We start from the raw sequence: 23,392 nt of genomic DNA on the forward strand, positions 1-23,392 counted from the left end.
CATGTTCAATTCATATATAAATAGAACTAAATTAATACAAAATTTTTCTTTTTTATTATAACACAGCACTGCTATGGTAATTCCGAAACAAATGGACGGGAGTAATATATTGGCAAATAATTTAAACGAAAATAAGGGAAATTTATCTTTTATTTCGCAACAATTAAATCCTAAACAAAATCTAGAGGCTACTACTCAAATGCAAGTAGTTCAGATGCCTGTTCAGATTCATAACTCCCCACGTATAAACGATAGTCAGATTTCTGAAAATATTGTCAATACACAAAATCAGTTTTCACAGCAATTGCAGAAGACACAACAACAATTTAAGCCTACTAATCCACAAATTGATTCAGCCGGAACCCAAAAGACAGCTGAAAAGATGCGTCGAGATGAGGGTATGTATTTTTTTATTTTCAAGTAAATTGTACAAATTAACAAGTGCTTCTATAGAAAAACATTTTTTAATACTACATACAGACAACGGTGATCAGTATAATATCAATTCACACAGAAACTTAGGTCCGGTTTTTCAGTACAAGTTAAACTCAGTTTGTCAGTTAAACTACGCTTAAACTATTCTGCAGTTTTTCAGTCTACTTTAACTGAAGTTTAAACTGAGCTTAAGCGTCCCATCTGACAGGGTTAAACTCTAGTTAATCTGTCAGTTATTTGCGTTCGTTCGAAATGGCATCGAATATACCCAGCATCGGGGCTTCAGTACCATTAGAGCTCGTGTTGATAACTAGGCATACTTCTAAAATTTCAAGAGTTGCTTCGAAACAGTGGCTCAACTCGAGAATCTTAGCGTACTAAGCTAAAGTGGGAATTTTTCATAAAGTAAATATGCTATTACTTAAGTTGAAAAAAAATGTAATTAACAACTTGTGGTTCTCTAACTGGACTCAAATCTAGGATTCCATACTACAGTATTTTCACGAAAATAAAGTGAAATATATATATATACATAATTTATAAAATAAATAAATGTGAATCGTGTCAGTCTTCGAAGAGATTTTAGGCCGAGCTTCTCTTCCAATTTGCATCGTCCTCCTTTTAATTTTTCCTACAAATTGGCGGGACGAGACCTACTTGTTTTATGCCGACTCCGAACAGTATCTGCAAAGCAGATGAGTTTTCACTGAGAACTTTTCATGGCAGAAATACTCTCGGAGTGCTTGCCACACACTGCCGAGGGGCGACCCCGCTTAGAAAAATTTTCTACTAATTAAAAAACCTTGTTTCCAAAATTTTGATGTTACCTTGCCCGGGGCTTGAACCCAGTATCTTCGATGTGGTAGGCGGAGCACGCTAACATGACACCAACTCGGCCGCCTATATAATTTATTTTTGATTAATTACGCTTCATTACTGCTATTAACCAGGTGTTTATTTCTCACAATAAACAGCTGTGGGGTTTGGGCTGTGGATGTAGGATATCAACTGGAGAAATGTGTTGAATATTCGTTTGAGAACTGTACATTTCTCAAAATCTCTCGAAATTAGGATAATAATTGGAAAATATGAATGACGTTAGATCAACTCGAAAAATTATAATTTTACAAAGTTTCTCAACGGTTGGATAGTGATTGGAGAATGAAGTTGGATATCAACTCGAGAACTATCTGGTTTAAGAATAAATAAATAATGATGTTGGATATTTCCGGAACTAGATATATATTTCGCTGCAGAATATTTTTTCCATGTTTGTTGAGTAAACGAAATCCAGCTGTTGCCGTATCTACAAATTATCTAGATAATAACAAAACCAATGTTGCCGCACAAAAAAGCATACCCCAAAGGCGGCTTTAAACTGTGACTGAAAAACTGCTCAGTAGTTTAAGTGGAGTTTAAATTTGACTAGAGTTTAAGCAAACTTAGTTTAAGCTTAGCTTAACCAGCAACTGAAAAACCGGACCTTAATGGAATAACCATTTCGTTTAATGAAATAATAAATTTTTCCTCTTCACACAGGGCCTTTTGCTTCATTAACGAGCATCCGTAAGAAATCCACAAAAATATTAGGATTACTACAAAAAATCGTTCAAATGGATAGCAGCTGCTTCCTATTTAACTTTAAAGACAATCAAAATAAAATGCATGCGCAACTATTCATAGATGTTGCCCTAATCCAGTATGTGTCTATCATTAAAAATCCATGTTATCTTTTGTGGAAAATGTTTCAAAAATAAAGCTTTGAAGTTTTCTGATAGTTTTCTATTTTTCATGAATTTTTGAAAATTATTTATTTTTGATGGTCATTTGTTACATTAGGCGTGTTTTTTTTACACGCTATACGTTTACGTTTGACCGTAAAAAAAGGTTATCCTCGCTTAGATAATGCTTAGGAGACCCATCTAGCGGCAGTGGTTAAATAACTAGCTACAAAACAGGGTGTACCTAAAATCGGAGACACAAACCTCTAGTGGCCATAATGTATAACATATAGCTGAATCGGTTGCGATGAATAATGGATACACACCATTTTTAGAGGTGATACATAGAATTAGTGTTGAGGTGAAACATAGACACATATTTCAGTTATATCTGAGTATAATGCGTATTGAAATTTAGTAGTACTAATTTTATGCGCAGCAATTTCAGCGGTGTATTTAAAGTTTGTCGCTTAGCAGTCCATATAAAGTTTAAGCGTAAACGTATATAGATGTAAAAAAAAACACAGCTATTGACAATAAAATCCCAAATACCAGGGACGGAAAATAATAATTTTTTTTTTTCGGAGTCAAAAAATTGTCCTAGGTGAAAATGTTTGAGTTCCCAGGTATCCCTATAGCAATATCATGTCGAATCATGCATCCTTTTTATTTTTCGAACTTTTTCCATAAAAGTCCACATATAAAAGTAAAATCTGTATTTTTAATTTTTGAGTCCGATAGAACTAGTTAAAAAAAATTTTCTTAGTTCGGATATGCCGTTTCTTTGTTATCAAGCCAGACTTTTATTTTGGCCTTAAAAAATAAAAGTCCGGATTTAACTTTTATTTCCGGACTTTTATTTTTAAAAGTCCGAGTTTAACTAGTTCTATCGGACTCAGGTAATAAAAATCCGAAAATAATTTTTATCTTGATCCAAATATATTAAAAGTCCAAAATTAATAGTTTTGCAAGGAATTATATTATAAAAGGAATAACAGTTTCCGCCCCTACCAAATACCAAACAAAACCGACTCAATTTTTCACTACATTAGGCATTCAATAAAGCATTGAATATTGTATAGAAGATTGAATTCAATAAGGGCTTTAATGTAGGAAACTTGACTAATTATTTCATTAAGCCTCTGTCTGAAATTGGCGTAATATTATTACAAACTACATATATACTTATTTGGATTATTTAAATATTTCAATTATATTTAATTTAGTCCAATTTCATATATGTAGGAAAAAAATGTTTGGTCTGCTATTATTTTTACCACCACGAAATATTTTCATATCTATTGTAGATTTAGGGGAAATGGCTACAATTTCGGCTGTACTTTACGCAAATACTCAGCATCCTGAATTGAAACAAATGTATCCAAATTGGAATGATCGATGCAAGCAGATCCTTAAAAGGTGGCGATCACTTTCGAATGAGAAAAAAGCACCATTTTTGCAGCAAGCTAAAGATAATCGGTCAGCTCTTAGAATGCGCAGATCGCAACAGGTATGTGATAAAATATGGATATGTATTTATGGAATTCCTTTCAAAGCCGCTACGCATGCTTACCAATACCTGAGGATAAAATTAAATAAGAACAAAACAATGGTTTCCTTGGCGTTTTAATGACGTCGATGCGTCTTTGGATCTCCCTTCCTACTAGGCTTAAGTTCATAAGTAATGCATTGCTCTTCAAAAAAAAAGTTTATTTGCTTTAATAACGAATCGTAAATTCGCTCAATATTCTTTATTATCCTTCCTAATAAATTAAATGGTAGTATTCTTCTTTCATCATTCTCTGTTATGTCTTGCTTTTATATTTTCGATTTTCTGAACGATTATTCTACGTTCAATCAAATGGGCAAGAGCAGAATTTATAAAAATGCTTTAGACGCTTTAAAGCGAAGATAATGGCAAGGCGTTTCTTTGTATTCTTATGGCCCGGTCAAAGTATAGGCACACGTTCAGATCAAAATGGTCTTTATTAGACTACTTTAAGAGTACTTCACAGTAACACTTATACTTCACAACTAATGCGTGTTTAAATCAAACTGATTCGTCATGCCTCAGCTTGCGCTGCTTTTATACTCTCGATTTCCTCGTTCACCCATTTCTCCTAAAGTCTAGTAATTTCGCAAACTTCATGCTTGGTTACCAGCCATATACATGTATATTTGTAGTTTGTAGCCATATGCGTGTGTATATGTGCGTACTACTTCGGCTAATGATTACATTCGTTTGTGAGTATCTCTCCGCAGCCTTGTATGTATGTTTATAAATGATGATTGATTTGTTTACGTACATACGAGTGGCTACTGAGCATTGGCTCTCATTGTTGTATTATCGACCTGCCAAAGCGTCAACGTGACCAAAGTGTGTATGTAAATCCACCTTAACTTTTGGCGCTGTGAAAGTCTCCCGCGTATAAAACGGTCTCAGTACTACTGTGAGTATGGAAATAAACCAAAAGAGCAAGCAAAATATGCATTTAAGAAAAGTTTAAATGCGAAAGATCTTTTTTATGCAATAACGTTGTTATTTTCATTAAAAAAATATTGCTACTACGTTCTTGTATTACAAAAATGTCCATTCCCAGGGCCGCGAGGAAGGGCAGCTGCATAGACAAGACAAGTAGGCCTAAAGCTGTAGGACAGATAAGTCCCAATAGCGAGGTAGAACTACCCCAAGGCAACAAGCTCGAAAGCTGCAAGCCAGAGAGAGGACCTTAAAAGTGGCGAGATAACGCTAAGACTTCGACTATCTCAGAGGTGCAAAAGGGAGAAACAACATTGAGGAGGGTTCGTTTGACGTGGGGTTGATCCAGGAGCATGGCTCTCAGCGGGAGGAAAGGTTTCTGAGCTCAGCATGTGGATTTGGCGTTTACTAAGCGTAAACGGAAGGAGGAAGGTGAGAGCTGTAGTCTTGGTAAGGAGACAGCTGAATTCATATATGCTGCCTAATTACACTGCTAAGGACCTCGCAGTGGTGTTCGTCGGGTATTTGTCCTAGCATCCTGCTATATGGCCCATACTGCGGAGGCACCTCCGGTGGAGCGCAAGATGTTAGTAGAAGAGGAAAAGCGCAAAGGGCTATTGGTCATAGGCGCGGATGCAAATGCTCACCACAATGCGTAGGAAAAAGGAGATACGAATGAGATTTTGTTACATCGTGAAAACCAATTTGCAGATAGCATACAGGGGAAGACTTCCTACATATGTTGGTTCAACATCCAGCAATTTTCTTGATATTACATTGAGCTCTGAACGTGATATATGGTATGGTTGGATGGTTCTTGCTAGACCATCCTTCTCCGACCATGGGTATATCAGCTTCAGCATCCCCCTAAAGAAGGTAGAGAAGGGAGGAGCTTTTAAAAGCTCTAGGGCAATGAACTCGCCGAAATTGCAGAAACAAAATTGGGGCAACCCAAAAAGGTTGCCAATGTGGAGGAAGTGGAGGAGTCCAACGATTTCCTAACAAAGACGCTTATGACTGCGTATAACAAAGCTTGCCCTCTATGAAGATTCAGAGGAAAAGCAAAGCCGCCATGGTGGTGCAATGAGCTGAGTCTTCTAAGAAGACAGGTAAAAGAAATGTTTAAGCTAGGAAAGACCGCGGAAAGCGAAACGTGTCGGGACGAGTACAGGGATCTATTGAGGATGTACAAGCGTCAAATTCCCAGGGCGAAGAGAATCTCAAGGAAGAATTTCGTTGCGAACATACGAGTGCGCCAGAGAAATAGCACGGTTGAAAAGTCCTAGCAACGGGAAACATAGTCCAGGGACTAAAAAAGAAAGAGAACGAGGAATGGTCACGTAATAGTGAAGAGTCCCTTGAGATGCTTTTCGATACACATTTCCCATCGGGAGATGATTCAGAAGAGCCAGCAGACAGCACTCACACTTCGATCACGGAGCGGGTAGTGCCGGGCTTGGAGACCCATACCAAGATCTAATGGGCGGTGGAGACGTACTCTAAGTTTATATCGCCAGTCCAGATGGTATATTCCCAGCCATGCTACAAAGCAGTCGTGGAATGGCTTAAAATAATATTCGATGGGTACATAAGGCTGAACCATGTACCGCTCCCTTGGAGAACTCTCCTACGAAAGATGGGAAAGACCGGTCATATGAATAGATGTATACATAAAGTCCAACGTAGATGAAAAACTGCTCTCCACAACACAACATGCCTACACCAAAGGCAAGTCGGTAAACACTGCACTGCATAGGGTGGTAACAAACATAGAGAAATCCCTCCCTGGAAGATAAGGAGTATGAGTTAGGAGTCTTCTTAGGCTTTCAACAATGTCTCTAAACGGGCGATCATGCATAGTCTTAATTAAATTGACGTACGTTAAGCCATAACCAGATGGATCGCCTGCATGATAAATTTCAGGAAGAATACTACTTGGTGTGTTGTTCATCCATAAGTTGGTCATCGGCGAGATTGACTGTTGTTGTTGTAGCAATGCTCGCCCCACCTAATAGCCGCGACCGATCACAAATTGTCATCAATATCCTCTAACGGAAGTCCAAGGAAACTTGCCGTTTCAACAGGGGTGGACCATAAGGAAAGGGGTGTTAGAGGCGTTGGTTCCACATTACAATTGAAGAGATGGTTGGTGTCATGTGGGGACACATTGCAAGCGGGGCATACATTTTGTATCGCGGGGTTGATTCTGGATAGGTAAGAGTTTAACCTGTTACAGTATCCAGAACGAAGTTGAGCAAGAGTGACACGCGTTTCCCTGGGGAGTATGCGTTCCTCTTCTGCGAGTTTTGGATAATTTTCGTTAAGTATTGGATTCACCGGGCAATTCCCGGCATAAAGGTCCGACGCCTGTTTATGGAGTTCACCAAGGACCTGTTTGTGTTTTTTCGCTTCATACGGCCGGGTTCTCAGGTGCCGTATTTCCTCAAAATGCTTACGGAGATGACTCCTTAAGCCCCTAGGCGGTGCTGGTTCATCAATCAGATGTCTGTTGGGATGCCCAGGTTTCTGGGTATTGTTGTTGTTGTAGCAATGCTCGCCCCACCTAATAGCCGCGACCGATCACAAATTGTCATCAATATCCTCTAACGGGAGTCCAAGGAAACTTGCCGTTTCAACAGGGGTGGACCATAAGGAAAGGGGTGTTAGAGGCGTTGGTTCCACATTACAATTAAAGAGATGGTTGGTGTCATGTGGGGACACATTGCAAGCGGGGCATACATTTTGTATGTCGGAGTTGATTCTGGATAGGTAAGAGTTTAACCTGTTACAGTATCCAGAACGAAGTTGAGCAAGAGTGACACGCGTTTCCCTGTGGAGTATGCGTTCCTCTTCCGCGAGTTCTGGATATTTTTCTTCAAGTACTGGATTCACCGGGCAATTCCCGACATAAAGGTCCGACGCCTGTCTATGGAGTTCACCAAGGACCTGCTTGTGTTTTTTCGCTTCATACGGCTGGGTTCTCAGGTGCCGTATTTCCTCAAAATGCTTACGGAGATGACTCCTTAGGCCCCTAGGCGGTGCTGGTTCGTCAATCAGATGTCTGTTGGGATGCCCAGGTTTCTGGGTATTCAACAGAAACTGTTTGGTCAGCATCTCATTTCTCTCCCTGATGGGGAGTATTCTCGCCTCATTATGCAGATGGTGTTCTGGGGACATAAGAAGACAGCCCGTGGCGATTCTGAGAGCAGTAGTTTCTGGGTATTCAACAGGAACTGTTTGGTCAGCATCTCATTTCTCCCTGATGGGGAGTATTCTCGCTTCATTATGCAGATGGTGTTCTGGGGACATAAGGAGACAGCCCGTGGCGATTCTGAGAGCAGTATTTTGGCAGGCCTGTAGTTTCTTCCAGTGGGTGATTTTTAGGCTTGGCGACCATATGGGTGACGCGTAGCACGTATCGGCTGGGTAATTGCTTTGTATGTAGTCATGAGCGTTTCTTTATCTTTTCCCCAAGTACTGCCAGCGAGGGATTTGAGGATTTTGTTACGGCTCTGAATTCTCGGAACAATTGCGGCTGCGTGCTCACCAAAATGTAGATCCTGATCAAACGTCACACCCAGGATTTTGGGGTGTAGGACAGTCGGTAGCGTAGTGCCATCGACGTGGATGTTCAAAATGGTCGACATTTGGGACGTCCATGTGGTGAATAAGGTCGCGGAAGATTTAGTCGGTGATAATGCCAGGTTTCGCGAGGCGAAAAAAACGAGAGATCAGGGAGGTAGCCGTTTATTTTATTGCATAGCGCATCGATCTTTGGGCCTGGGCATGTGGCCATTATTGTGCAGTCATCGGCGTAGGAAGCGATTGTGACTCCTTCCGGTGGTGAAGGTAGCTTAGATATGTAGAAATTAAACAAAAGTGGGGATAAGACACCACCCTGTGGCACCCCTTGTTTAATTCTCCTTGGTTTTGATGTTTCGTTTCTAAATTACACCGATGCCTGCCGACCACCCAGATAATTTGCGGTCCACCTTTTAAGACATGGGGGAAGGGTAGACCGAGCCATGGTTGACCGTATCAAAAGCTTTTGATAGGTCTAGCGCTACGAGTACTGTTCTATGGTGGGGGTATTGATTTAAACCGCAATTTATCTGGGTGCTAATGGCATTTAGCGCGGTCGTAGTGCTATGGAGTTTTCTGAAGCCATGCTGATGAGGGGCTAGCTGCAAATTTGCTTCGAAATAAGGGAGCAAAATGGCTTCAAGCGTATTTGCCACTGGCGATAGGAGAGATATCGGACGATACGACTCACCTATGTTAGCTGGTTTCCCAGGCTTTAGTAGCGGGACCACCTTGGCCATTTTCTATTTCTCAGGTATGACAAAGGTGGAAAGAGACAGGTTGAAGACATGCGCTAAATATTTGAAACCCTCTTTCCCTAGGCTTTTAAGCGTCGGCATGGCTATGCCGTCTGGGCCCACTGCTTTGGATGGTTTAGCACGACCAATGGCGTCCTCAACCTCTTTAGCGGTGATGGTGATTGGTGACGCGCTGAATTTGTGTTTATGTGCGTGTCTATTGGCCCCCCGTCTATCTTTGTCGACCGTAGAATGCATTATATATTGTCGGCAGAAAGCGCTCGCGTATTTTTTCGCGTCCGACAGCACTTTGTCGCCAAAGGCGATGGAAACTTTGTCTTTTTGCTTAGTCGGATTCGATAGGGACTTTACGGTGGACCAAAACTTACCCACACCGGTAGAGAAGTTACAACCTCTTAGGTGCTCCTCCCATTTCGCCCGCTTGTGTTCATCCACAAGCAATCTGATGCGTTGGTTTATATCCCTTATTTGGGGGTCGCCTGGATCAAGCTGTCTTATAAGGTCACGTTATCTCGCTAAGTTTGCGGCCTCCGCCGGGAAGTGGGGCCGGATTTTGGGAATTCTCCCGGCGGGAATGAAATGTGACGAGGCGGATTCAATGACCTTACGGAAGGTACGCTCCCCTTGGCGGGCATCAGTCGGGATAGGGAGGGCAGCAAAGCGGTTGTCTGTTAAGGATTTATATTCTTCCCACTTTCCTTTTTTGAAGTTTATGAAAGTGCGTTTTTCAGCGACGATGAAGTCGGCGGTACGCTCAAGCGAAATAAGTATGGGCAGGTGGCCGGATGCCAATGTTACCATCGGCTGCCAGTTGACGCAGTTTACGAGTTCTGCGCTCACGATTGAGATATCTGGCGAGCTGTGACAGCTTCCTACCATACGTGTGGGGGCGTCTCCGTTTATTGTGCAGAACGTCGTTTCTTCTATTTGATCCGCCAACATCTCACCCCTACTGTCCGCCCGCAAGTTTGAATGCCATAGATCATGATGGGCATTGAAATCGCCTAAGATAATGCGATTGTTGCCAGTGAGTAAGGCCCTGATATTAGGGCGGTATCCACTGGGGCAACAGGTGGCAGGAGGGATGTAGATGTTGATGATTTCTAGGTTTGGGCGGATGTCGCGAACCTATATATTCTGTGCTGGCAGACGGTGCAAACGGAGGTAGGGACTAAGAGTCTGTTTCCCTGACCTGCACGATTGCTGCCGGAAAAGAGGGGGGAGAAGACGGGGGCAGGGGACGATGCTCAGCATTGCTACCAACTCTACTACGAAGGTAGTAGTTATGAGTGGTATCAGTTGTTTGAGTTGTTGGCGCCGTGGGGCGAGCAGCAGCGGGTACTTGTTGTGGCTTGCTGAGCAGCGGGGCTGCTGGCAGGTAGTGGGGGGCGCTTAGGCGTAGACTACGGGACGCCCTTGGGCGTGAACAGCAAGGAGCCACAAAGGATTTATAAAAATTACGTGGACGTCGGGTTTTGGGATCAAGCCCAGAACAACCTGTCCGATGCAACCATCCCTTGCACGAGACACACTGAACAGAGTATGACCGTCCTAAAAAGATTCTTTTCCGGCAGATGCAGCAAAACCATTTCTCAGGACCGGGGTCAGGAGACGGACCCGGGTTGGATTCGATGCCTTCCCGGAGTAAGAGAATATGGAGCAGTCCTGCTGCAAGGAGCTGCTGGGAGGATGACAATTTGTGGGAGGGACGAAACAAATTAGATGGGGTCACACTGAAATGACAGTCCTTGGTCGGGAAAAATCCCGAGTCGCTCCGGTACATAGAACCGACTGCCGTGGGAAGCGGGCGAGATTGACTCTTCTAAATTGCTAGCTCGGCTTAATTTCGCTGTTCCCGCTAGGACGTCGAGACACTACGTGCTTTTTTTCCGCTATGTCGCCTAAACCTCGCAAAAAGTGACCCTCTGCAGAGTTGGTGTGCCCACTACAATAACCTGTATAAATGTTTGAGTATCGAATGTTAGCTTCCTGCGTTAAATAGCCTGATACTTTCAAATTTGACCTGGTATTGTATAGTTTGATATTCTCTCTGAATCATCTTGCATTGTTAAATGCATAAGTTTACTTTTATTTTAATGTATAAATAAATAAATAAATTACGCCGCATGGCCGTTCGATAAGGGACCCGTCAAACTTACGGCCTACGCAGATGACGTTGCATTTCTCACAAGTGGAAAGTGCCTTCCCACGATTAGCTCTTTGATGGATCGGGCGCTTCGGGATATACATACATACCTCTAATGTCGGAAGAGTCGGAGGGTGAGAATACGTAGGGAGGGGCGACCTTGCAGGAGAAACCTTGTCGTGGAAGCTCAACGTGAAAGAGAGAGCGAAGAAGGCCTCGACGGCAGTTGACGGTTTCATGTGGTCATACTAAATCGTTCCCGAGATGGTCGGGCTGGTGCCTTAATGGTGCTTGTTACCGGAAAGCACCGGATCTGCATCCGGCAAAGGGCCATCAGCATCGATAACACTCCCCAAGCCCTTCGGGAATGTGTCCTTATCGCTACAACAACAACAACAACGGTACTTTATGCATGTAAAAGAATGCTGGGGTGTACGTGGGGTTTATCGCCCTCTCTCTCTTTCATTGGGTTTTACAGCGATTGTAAAACCTACCCTCTACTATGGACTTCTTGTTTGGTGCAGGATATCAATGCTTAGCATTACGGGAGCCCTGAGAACGATCCCGACGGCTGCACTGTATGCCATCTGCATATTTCACCTCTAGACCTGGTAGCAAAGAACAAAGCATTAACAACTGCAACAGGGCTCAGTGCCTCGGGGCAGCGTGATCGCTTACCATACGGCCATAGTAGTATAGCGTCATCAATTACAAGGCGAACAGACAACCTGATTCCGTATATACACATTGAAGGGTCTCTTATAACCACAAAGGAGGTGGATGGTTGCCGCAAGGGTGTCCAAATGGCGGGCGAGATGGTACACGTGTACACTGATGGGTCCAGAAGTGGAAGGAGTGGGGTCTGCTGTATGCTGCGCTGATCTGAAAATAAACAGATCCTACAATCTGCCAGGCGGACGTAGTAGTCCTAACTAGAGCAGTAGAAACACTGGAAGAAAATAGCTGAAATTGCTCCGAGTCAACTTTTATATTGTCAGCTAAGCAGCAATTAAGGCAATAATCTCATATAGCACAGCATCTACAAGTGGGGACGGGGAGAAGCATATATCTATATATATTGGGTCCCAGGGCATATGACAGAAAATGGAAATGTAAAAGCGGATGAACTAGCTAAAAACGGGTAATCCCTCGAGGCTTGCTCCGTATCGTTAAAAAGAGAGGACTGTAGACTTATAACGGGTATTCTGACTGGACACAGACTTCTGATGTCACATACCTTTAAATTAGGCTCGGTCAGTGATAGCAGATGTTTGAAGCGCGGGTTGGAGGAGAAACGATTCAGCGCGTTCTGTGCTCGTGCCCTGCGCTTGTCAGGCTAAAACTCCGGCTTTTAGGAGTGACACGGCTGTCAGATCAAGAAGCAGCAAGGGGCATAGGTCCTAGGAAGCTTCTAGTATTTGCCAAGAGGACAAAGTTATTTTATAATATAGATCTTGGTTTTTGATAGGGTTTTTCAGTTTGGTCGTTAAACGAACTTCTTGAAGCACTACGAACTCATTCAGTCTATGTGAGGTCCTCATGGGCCGGCCAGTTCAACCTAACCTAACGAAATCTTATACATGATGAGTAGATTACACGTATTTTTATGGAGAACGGCAAATCGAGCGAGACTGGCTTGAAATGAAAAAGCAAATCATAAGAAAATTTCGACATTTGCTTTAGCTAAGGGTGCTTTCACATTTTGCAAGTGAAATTGTTTTTCCCACTCGTTGGTACTTTTCCAACATTTTTCACAATTAAAAATTGTATTTCTACAAATGAAATGCGGGTATTTTTCTGGTATCAGAATGTTTATAATAGTGCTTCGCAAAATTTTGTATTTTATTGTAGAAATATTAATTTTCTATATCATGCTTAATTTTTCATGCAGGACCAAGAACGAGTATGTTTTAATCAAAAATCATTGAAGGAACAAGAGCAAGAACGCATATGGAAGCAACATCAAGCAAAAGCTAAAGAGGCACAGAGCAATTTAACTTTTAATCAAAGAGGTATGAAGCTTATTAATATCTATTTCACACAGAGGGTTAACGAAATAATTATAGCGTTTTCTTTTCTAGCTATAGTGTTACGCTTTTTGTACGCCGCGCAAGGGTTGTTGTTCTATTCTAAATAACAGGCAACGCCTTTATGGGGTATTTCGTTCTTTTGTGAAAATTGTTGCCTGCTCGCAACGCAAAAGCGTTACACTTTTACCCTGTATAAAATGGCGGTGTGGCAGTGCAACTCTGTGAAACTCTCAATTCGCTCTTGAGTTCCACATATACTCTGTTAATATGAGTGCACAGATCACCTACCAGATTGCGCATTCACGAGTTCAAAATTGCTTCTTTCTGCGCATCTACGTCACAGTTGACTGTTTGAGCGAATGAAAGAAAGAGAGAAAAAAACAAGAGCTAAAGGAAAATGACGTAACAATTGCCCATAAAAAAGAGATGATCTAATGTTTACATGTGCAATGCGCAATCTTCTTGTGTGATTTGAGATATGAGTGAATGTGGTGAGATGAAATGTTCTGTGTATGCACTATAAATGTTGTCAATTTTCTGGGGTAGGAGTGACACTATTAAGGCTTTACCATTTGCTTAGGCAACACTTTGTTTCAGAAAAGAAAACGCTATTAGTCAAGTTTTCTAGTTTAAAACCCTTTTTGAACTCAATCTTCTATGCAAAATACAAATTCCAACTTATCTCATTGTTGCTTTATTTAATGCCTAATGGAGTCAGAAATCTTCTACGTTTTGCTTGATGGATCGGATTTAATTATCAATATAACAACACTGAAAGAAAAAGATTGGTAAAATCAACCGAAATACGGGTAAATTCAACCGAAATTTCTGTCAATTTCTATCCATCGCAACAAGATGTTGAACCAACTACGCACAAATCGTTGATTCGTAATTGACCGTTTTAGTAGTCAAATAAACAAAAAAAGTTGTTTCATTATACTTTACCCATAGTTTTGTTAAATTAACAATTATTACTATCGCTCTAAGAATACCAATCAAAACTGTTAATATGAAAGGGATTTCTGTTCTTTTGAAATTACCAGTGCAAACTGTCAAATTAACAGATTTAATGTTAAGATGAGACTAACAGCGAAAGCCGTAGAAGTGACAGAGATTTTTGTTCATTCGAAATAACCAGCGTAAACTGTTAAATTAACAGAGTTTATTGTCAAAATGGCACTACCAGTGAAATCTATTGAAATAACAGATATTTCTGCTTTTTCTAGATTAATAGCGTGAACTTTTACATCAACAGAGTTTTCCGTTCATATGACATTAATACCTGTGGAAAAAATAAACGCCTGATAAATATATATTTAAACTTACGTAGTTTTTGTTTTAATTGTATAAATAACACATAAGTACATTTCATTTTTAATGATTTTATTGCTATATTTAGTAATATTAATTAAAATAATAATAAAAAAACTAAACCGGAATTACCATCGACAGCTTTGTACGAAAGTATGTTGCCATATGTCTTATATACGTAAATATGTGAATACATATGTAAATACGCATGCTTGCTACATATATATTTGCTACATATGCACATATTCAGACACGCGTTAGTACATGCTCTAGCGAAAATAACGGCACTGCACCGTTTGTTAAACTTTATTTCAAAATTTCTTTAAATATTTTCACCATATTGTTATATTATAATTATATTTATATTCGTGTACGCACATTTGATATAAAATGTTTCCATTTTCTTTGAATTTAAAACAAAAATCGGACAAATCAGTACATATGTACATACATATGCATGTACTTACTAACCGAACTTCAATTGGGTGTACATCAAATATGCTGGCACACTTTATTACTTTCTTTTATTAAACACACTTTCACCAAATTTTATTTTTTATAATTTATTTAATTTATAGTTTTGAACTTCGTGGTAGTCACGAAACTGATTCTCCATTCTTTCAGTTGCAGCTCATTCTCAATTTCTTCTCTCGCATGTACAGTTGCCACACTTGATTGTTTCTAACAAAACTTTTAGTATAAATGTTTGACATAACATTTTAAATAGAGAACTTGTAAGTTATAGAAAAGTAAAAAATCAAATCGCGGGAAAGGTAATTCACTACTGGAGTTTCTTTACATGTAATTCGGCAAGTTTAATTCTCGTAACACTTTATTTTGAAACGATTCCAAAACAACTCAAACTTGTATGCTGTTGGAAACATCAACATTAAAAAAAGATGGTTTTTTCATTATCTTATTAGATTCGTTCGCGTGATTGAAAATTCGTAAAAACTTGAACAAAATGTTACTAACTTTGGAAAATCCTGTTCGTTCAAACAAAACTTTTGCAACAAGACGGCGCAATTTTGCATTTCGCTTGGAGGAGAAGTTGCAAAATTGTAACCGATAAATAGGTGTCCCGGTATCGCATAATTTTTTGCAGTGTTATGCACAGTAAATTCAAAAAAGGGTTTTTTCGTTTTGTATTGATAACTGAAAAACTATTTTTTTGTTGTTTTCCCAATTTGTGTGTTTTTTTCGATTTGGTGGTTTTCTTATTTTTGTGTTTTTTTTAACAAATGGCACCATGGTCATCGTACGAAGTAGAGAGCGCAGTGAGCCTAAGGTCTCTTTGAAATTTGCTCATACATTGACTGTTGCTCGCTGTTGAAATGACTAGTGAGATCAGTTGTGTTAACAGAAAAATCAGTTAGATTGATTAGGAATCTGTCAATTTTACAGAGTTTTGTTAACTTAAGAGCGACAATTTCTATTCTGTTGAAATGACTAAACTACTTTGTTCGCTTGACAAAGAACTCGGTCGAATTAACCATAATTCGATCAATTTAACCGAATCTCCGTTAAGTCAACAACAACAGAACCGATTTGTTGATTTTACTAGCACCATTTCTTTCAGTGAAATGACGATCAAAAATATATTATTTTCAATAATTTACGAAAATAGAAAAAATAGAAAAATTTCATTTTCGCTGCATTTGCAGAAAAAGATAATATGACTTTATTAAAAATAGGCAAATATTTGGTTAGGTGCAACATCTACGAGTAGTTGCACATGCATTTTATTTTAATTGACTATTTACTGTAAGAGCGTAATATTTTTTGGAGCTGCTGACAGATGTTCGCTTAATGAAGCAAGTGACTGTCTGAAAAAAAAAACTTAAATATTTCATTAAACACAATTGTGATTCGATTAAGATTCTGTGTGAAATTGGTATAAAGAGTTAACAAAAAAAAAATAAATATAAAATTTTAGGAAATCCCTTCGATTTGAATGGATCTACAGAAGCTTGCCCAATTGAAAAACGAACAATGGCATACAATGAAGATATTATTCAAAATGGACCACATCAACAACTTATTCTAAAAGAAAATAACGGTAAATAATTTAAATAATAATACTCATGATTGCGTAGATGTTTTGCGCTCTTCCTTTTGTACAGACCATACAAGATTAAAATTAATACAATGTGCTACTTCATCGAATAACTAATTTTCTTTCCGTGTCTGATTCTATTACCGATCAACAGCAGAGTTGGGGTAGTGCATTATGCACCGGCCTTTATTCACAGTTGAGTGGTGATGCAAAAAGTATCAGCCACACTCAGGTATAGTGGCAGTGAAGCTGGAAAAGGTTTCACTAAAATTTAAAAGCTGGTAGTGAAAATATTGTCAGCTACAGCTTAGCGCACAAACATTTTTTTCCACTCATTTGAGTGGAGCCATAGAAAACTTCCATTAATCTAATATTTATTTTTTCCCTCAGCACAACAGCGGGTCAGGGGGCTGTCGTAAGAGGCGGCTAAAATACCAATCTGATTCAAGCGGTTGTATAGCGCAATCCTTTCAAGTGGCTGCTAGTGTAATTTATAGCTTCTCCAACCCAATTGTCAACCTCACCTGTCGGTGGTGAATCCCGTTTCTTTACCAGCCGAGGCTCTGGCGGCTCCAAGTTCCTCATTGATCTAGGGATGGGTGGGCGGTATGACCTAGAAGGTTTCATGTGGTCATACTAAAGCGTTCCCGAGGTGGTCAGGCTAGTACCTCAATGGTGGTGGTTACCGGAATCTATCGGATCTATATCCGGCAAAGGACCATCAACATCGATAACACTCCCCAAAATCTTCGGGGAGTCTCCTTATCGCTACAACAACAACCTGTTGCCGTCTACAAGAGCCCAAAGTGAATATAGTGTACCTTAAAAATCAAATAACTACTCCAACTTATCGTAACTGTACTCTGAACAAAATCGACCGGCGCATCTCTTCAAACACCGGCAACCAACTAACACACATTTTAGCCTTTCTTTTTATATATAAGATTTATATAATTTAAACTTTGACATAAGTTGCGTATACCTCACGCGATGGTTTGCACATAGGTTTGGTTGCGATCGGCGCACATGGTCTCGAGATATAGGCCAAAACGTGGATCAGGGTAACACTAGGATGTGTTTTTACATTATGGGTATCAAATTGAAGCTGTTGATGTGTGCTTTAGTACAGAGTAATATATTATACCGCTGGGTGACTAGGGTCTCTAGATATAGGCCAAAACGTGGACACGGATACCCCTCGAAAGTGTGTGTATTATGGATATCAAATAAAAGCTGTTGCTGAGAGCTTTAAAGTAATTTTAATTAAGATATTCGATTTAGTCGCATCAACCTGGCAAAACTGATAAATATGCATGCGAAGCCGAAATAAAGACATGGATTAATAATACCCACATACCTATTTACATACGTCCTATTCGATTTGCCTGAAATTTACCTATATTAGTATTTACGATCCTTTTTTCCGGGAAGTAGACCAGATACGGACTAGGACTGGGATTAGGACTGGGACTGAGACTCGGAAGGGGACTGGAACAAAATACATACCACCCTCTGGGACTGGAAATAAGGGATGAAGAAGAATAAGAAGAACTTGAGAGAAGAGAAAAGAGAGAAGGGACTGAGAAAGAGATAGAATGAGACGAAGATGGAGATAGGTGAAGCGAAAAAGACGGAGGGAGGAGTGAATAAAAGGATTAGGAAAAAGTGTAGAGGGGGGAGGGCAGAGTTAGACGGCAAAAGCTTATAAAAATGTATGCAGGTAGACCAAATATAGGGCAGAACAGCGTCTGCCGGGTCTGCAAATATAACATAGAATATTAGCAAAAAAGTCTTAAGAAATACGCATTTAAAAACGGCCTAAATAAATAATACGCATATGTGGCCAGTGTACTAATTTGAGTACACACCTTTAAAACCCAAAAAAAAAAAAAACAATATTTATTTATTTTTCTCGAGTGGATACCTTGTAGAGCCCACTTGCAGAACAGCAAGTTAAATTTTTAGCTCAGCGTTAATCTGAGGCGTTAAACTCATATATATTTGACAAATTTTTAAATTAACTCTAAGTTAAAAAAGTAACCTGTCGGTCTGCAAGTGAGCCTAATTGTTCAATTAAAAAATATTCTAATTATTTTTTGTTGTTTAGCTTTGACCATTAATGGGTTAAACATAAAAAAGGCTTTCTTAATATATTTAATGAATTTATTTTCTCCATAGATGATGCATCGGAAAATAAACATCTCAGAACGTTACTGCTTAAGGAGCAACAATTAAGGACATCAACAACAGATCCGTGGATATCGAGTTCAGTTAACATCAATTCCCCCAGTAGCTTATATCAGCATTCTTTACCAAGTGATTTGATATCCAATTCAAATAACTTAAATTCATTCACTAATATTGAGAGCAAAAATGGATTGATTGAAGAATCTAAAAATGTTCAAAGCTTTGATGTTGTACAATTAGAACAAGTAGGCAATAGTGAAAGTAAGCAGGTCTTCAAGATTCGAAAAGATATTAAAACAACAGACAGTGGAGAAGCTGAGCTGGAAAAATTGGACGCTGATGAAAATGGTGCTTTTGGAGATATTTTAGGTGGTTTAGGTGACGGAAATGATGATGATCTCTTAAAATCATTAACAGCAGAAATTGGAGATGACTTTAACATACTTGAATATGCGGATCCTGCTTTGGATGAATTAGCTTCAAATCCAAATCTATTGAACAAATTAGATTTTGAATAAATACGCAATTAATATTTTTTTTGATAAATAAGAATAGCACTTTTTAAAAGAATTGTGATTGTGAGTATTTTCAGCTTCATTATTTATTATTAAATCAATCTTAGCATTCAAGTACATTAAGATGAAATTGTTCTATCGAACTTTTCAATTTTCGCTGTTATATAATCGATTGAAAAGTTCAAATAAATATTCCTAGGCGATTTTCTACAAAATTTTATAATCTATAATTTGCTTATTTTTTATTTTAGGCATTCTTTTTATACTCAGCGTGCTTTGCACACAGAGTATTTTAACTTTGATTGGATAACGGTTGGTTGTACAGGTATAAAGGAATCGAGATAGATATAGACTTCCATATATCAAAATCATCAGTAACGAAAAAAAATTTGATTGAGCTATGTCCGTTCATCTGTCCGTTAACACGATAACTTGAGTAAATTTTGAGTTATCTTGATGAATTTTGGTATGTAGGTTCCTGGGCACTCATCTCACGCTATTTAAAATGAACGATATTGGACTATAACCACGCCCACTTTTTCTATATCGAATTCGATATTCGAAAAACCAAAAAAATGCGATAATTCATTACCAAAGACGGATAAAGCGATGAAACTTGGTAGGTGGGTTGACCTTATGATACAGAATAGAAAATTTTGGACAATGGGCGTTGCACCGCCCACTTTTAAAAGAAGGTAATTTAAAAGTCTTGCAAGCTGTAATTTGGCAGTCGTTGTAGATGTCATGATGAAATTTGGCAGGAACGTTAATACTATATACGTGTTAAATAAAAATTAGCAAAATCGGATGAAGAAAAAAAATTTTTTAAGTAAAATTTTAACAAAAAATTCAATGTATTTACAGTATATAAGTAAATTATGTCAGCATTTAACTCCAGTAATGACATGGTGCAACAAAATAAAAAAATAAAAGAAAATTTCAAAATGGGCGTGGCTCCGCCCTTTTTCATTTAATTTGTCTAGAATACTTTTAATGCCATAAGTCTAAAAAAAATTTACCAATCATCGTGAAATTTGGTAGGAGCTTATGTTAGCGTTAAAATGCGGGTTGCGGGTTGTAAGTTTTACTTACGCGAGGATTATAGCTGATTATAAAAAACACTTGCACTTGTTTTTCTTTGTTTAATTACTTTCTAGACTAAACGGAAGTAGCCATTGATAGCTGACAGATATAGAGATTCCAATTAGGCGCAAACAGCTTAGATTCTAGGATACGATAACTTATTTCTGTGAAAAAGGGCGAAATCGGTTGAAGCCACGCCCAGCTTGTATACACAGTCGACCGTCTGTCCTTCCGCTCGGCCCTAAACACGATAACTTGAGCAAAAATCGATATATCTTTTCTAAACTTAGTTAAAGTACTTATCTGCACTCATTTTATCTTGGTATTAAAAATGGGCGAAATCCGACTATGCCCACGCCCATTTTTCTGTATCTAAAATTACGAAAAATGAAAAAAATTCCATAATTCTATACCAAATACGAAAAAAGGGATGCAACATGGTAACTGGATTGGTTTATTGACGCAAAATATAACTTTATAAAAAACTTTGTAAAATGGGTGTAACACCTACCATATTAAGTAGTAGATTATTCAAAAGTTCTGCAGGGCTAAATCAAAAGCCCTTTGAATATTGACAGCAATACTGTTCGTGGTATTACATATGTATATAAATAAATTAGCGGTACCCGACAGATGATGTTCTGGGTCACCCTCGTCCACATTTTGGTCGATATCTCGAAAACGCCTTCACATATACAACTAAGGGCCACTCTATTTTAAAACCCCCATTAATACCTTTAATTTGATACCCATATCGTACAAACACATTCTAGAGTTACCCCTGGTCCACTTTTATGGCGTTATCTCGAAAAGGCGTCCACCTATAGAACTATGGCCCACTCCCTTTTAAACTACTCTTTAATACCTCCCATTTGATACCCATGTCATACAAACACATTCCAGGGTTACCCTAGGTTCATTTTCCTACATGGTGATTTTCCCTTATTTTGTCTCCAAAGCTCTCAGCTGAGTATGTAATGTTCGGTTATACCCGAACTTAATCTTCCTTTCTTGTTTTTTATAAAAATGTTAATTACCAAAAATAAAACATAAAAATTTGTAGGATCCGTGTAAGTTACAATCACGAATAAAATATATGATAGTTGCCGTTGCCTTGATGTGTATTATCACTCATAAAAAGTGCGTCAGGAAAAAATCGTACGCGCGTGATAAGTTATACTTTGTCATCATTCATAAATAGTTTTTAATTGTATGCAAATAATTAATTAAAAAATTAATTATAATAAAATAATAAAAGGACTGGAAAAAGATTGTCAACAACAATTGTTCAGTTTAAATTTGAAAAATTAAATAAATATTTTCTTGCATTAAGTGTAGCATAAATTCGCCAATTAATCAAATGTTATTATTGTAAAGCATTTCGGTAAATTCTGCTTATTTGAAACCTTCTGCTAACGGTCGAATCGCTAAATTGTTGAATAAATCACTCCAATATTCTGTATTTCAAAATGACCTTTGTTAGACTGCTTTAGGAGTAGTACAATTGCATTTCACAATTATACTTCACTTCGCAACTGATAGCGTGTTTAAATCAAACTGATTACTGACTACTCAGCTGGCGCTGCTTTATACTCTCCGTTGCTTCATTCGCATATTTCTACTAAAGTCTAGACGTTTCGCCTTATAGAACTGCTGTATCTCTTGCTTGGTAATTGAGCAACATATATGCGTGTGTATATGTGAGCAACTAACTTCGACTGATAACAACATGTGTGTGCGTGAGTTATTCTTCGTCACCTTTTATGTACGTGTGTAAATGGATTAAATTCATGTATTCATGTACATGAGAGTGGCAGCTTGCTTTATTGTTGTTGTGCCTTTATTTACTAACACTTAGTAATGCTAAAATTAGCCACATTTTTTTTAAATTATGTCCACTACAATAGCATCTTCCAGTAATTACTGAATCGGAATAGAATTGTTGGAATAGACTGGTCCCTGCTCCATTTCCCGGAAAAAAGTATAGTAAATACTTATCTTGGCAAAGGGCTACTTATGGAAAATTTCAGGCAAATCGAACAGTTAATAGAATTTTATCGAATAGATACACTTATAAATAAAAAAAAGAAATGTAAGGCGCGATAACCTCCGAAGAGATCTAAGGCCGAGCTTCTCTTCCAATTTGCGTCGTGCTCCTCTTGATTTTTCCCTACAAATTGGCCGGACGGGACCTACATGTTTTATGCCGACTTCGAACGGCATCTGCAAGGAAGATGAGTTTTCACTGAGAGCTTTTCATGGCAGAAATACACTCGAAGCGCTTGCCAGACACTGCCGAGGGGCGACCCCGCTTAGAAAAATTTTCTTCTAATTGAAAAACCTTATTTCTAAAATTTTGATGTTGCTTTGCCCGGAAGTTGAACCCAGGACATACGGTGTGATAGGCGGAGCACGCTACCATCACACCATGGTGGCCGCCACAGATACACTTACGGTCATAAAAAAAGCCGACGACAATATGTTCCCTGTTACATCGTTTCTACAGTCATTACAGCTATGTAACGAAACTTTTTAGTTATTGTGATTAACATCGACAATTCCTTAACTCATTAGGTGGTATCTTAAGGAAAGTTCCTAGTTGCATAAAATCAAAAATGTTTCATAAAAGTAATAGTTTTATCATTGAAGAAGAAAATTAATATAATTGTTTACGAAGTACAAAGCTCGCAAAATATGGAAATAGTAAGCGGAGTACATTACAATAAATTATTCTTAAAAAGATTATGGAAGAAATATATTAAATAAGTGACTTTATCCTCTCATTTTCGAAGTGGACGACGACGAAAGGCCAATGTAGGCGTTGATTGGAATATCGTCATCATGGCACTTCTGAATACATTTAAAACTGCTCCAGAGACCAACTTTCTACCACAAAAAAGTGATCCCGCAAGCTAACTGGTATTATAAAAACATAAATTGGTCAGTGAACGATTGGTTATGATTCATAATATTCTCTTATGAGTGCATAAGTTTTAATCAGTTAAGGTTCGCGACGCGTAGTAAGTCCCAAAAATTAGGAAGATTGAGTCAAAACTGCGTTAAGGCAACAGTGAAGGATTCTCCGTATA

The 23,392-nt window shown here is 38.7% G+C and overlaps 1 protein-coding gene across 4 annotated transcripts in view; it reads left to right on the forward strand.

Moving 5' to 3' along the window:
• The window catches only part of Lpt (Lost PHDs of trr), a 44,538-nt gene extending 25,103 nt beyond the window's left edge, over positions 1–19,435 (forward strand). For 2 of the 4 annotated variants that reach the window (XM_067770826.1, XM_067770825.1), the window contains exons 10-14: positions 67–398; positions 3,464–3,666; positions 13,013–13,133; positions 16,399–16,521; positions 18,697–19,435. In XM_067770826.1, coding sequence (XP_067626927.1) covers positions 67–398; positions 3,464–3,666; positions 13,013–13,133; positions 16,399–16,521; positions 18,697–19,223 — 1,306 coding nt within the window. In that variant the 3' untranslated portion in view covers positions 19,224–19,435. Of the gene's footprint in view, positions 1–66; positions 399–3,463; positions 3,667–13,012; positions 13,134–13,869; positions 14,435–16,398; positions 16,522–18,696 lie in introns of those variants that run through there. The other 2 variants (XM_067770827.1, XM_067770828.1) reach the window with 2 other exon arrangements.
• The last annotated feature ends 3,957 nt before the right edge of the window (positions 19,436–23,392 follow it).

The sequence above is a fragment of the Eurosta solidaginis genome, chromosome 3 (assembly GCF_040869045.1).
Source record: "Eurosta solidaginis isolate ZX-2024a chromosome 3, ASM4086904v1, whole genome shotgun sequence".
In the NCBI taxonomy this organism is placed as follows: Eukaryota; Metazoa; Arthropoda; class Insecta; order Diptera; family Tephritidae; genus Eurosta; species Eurosta solidaginis.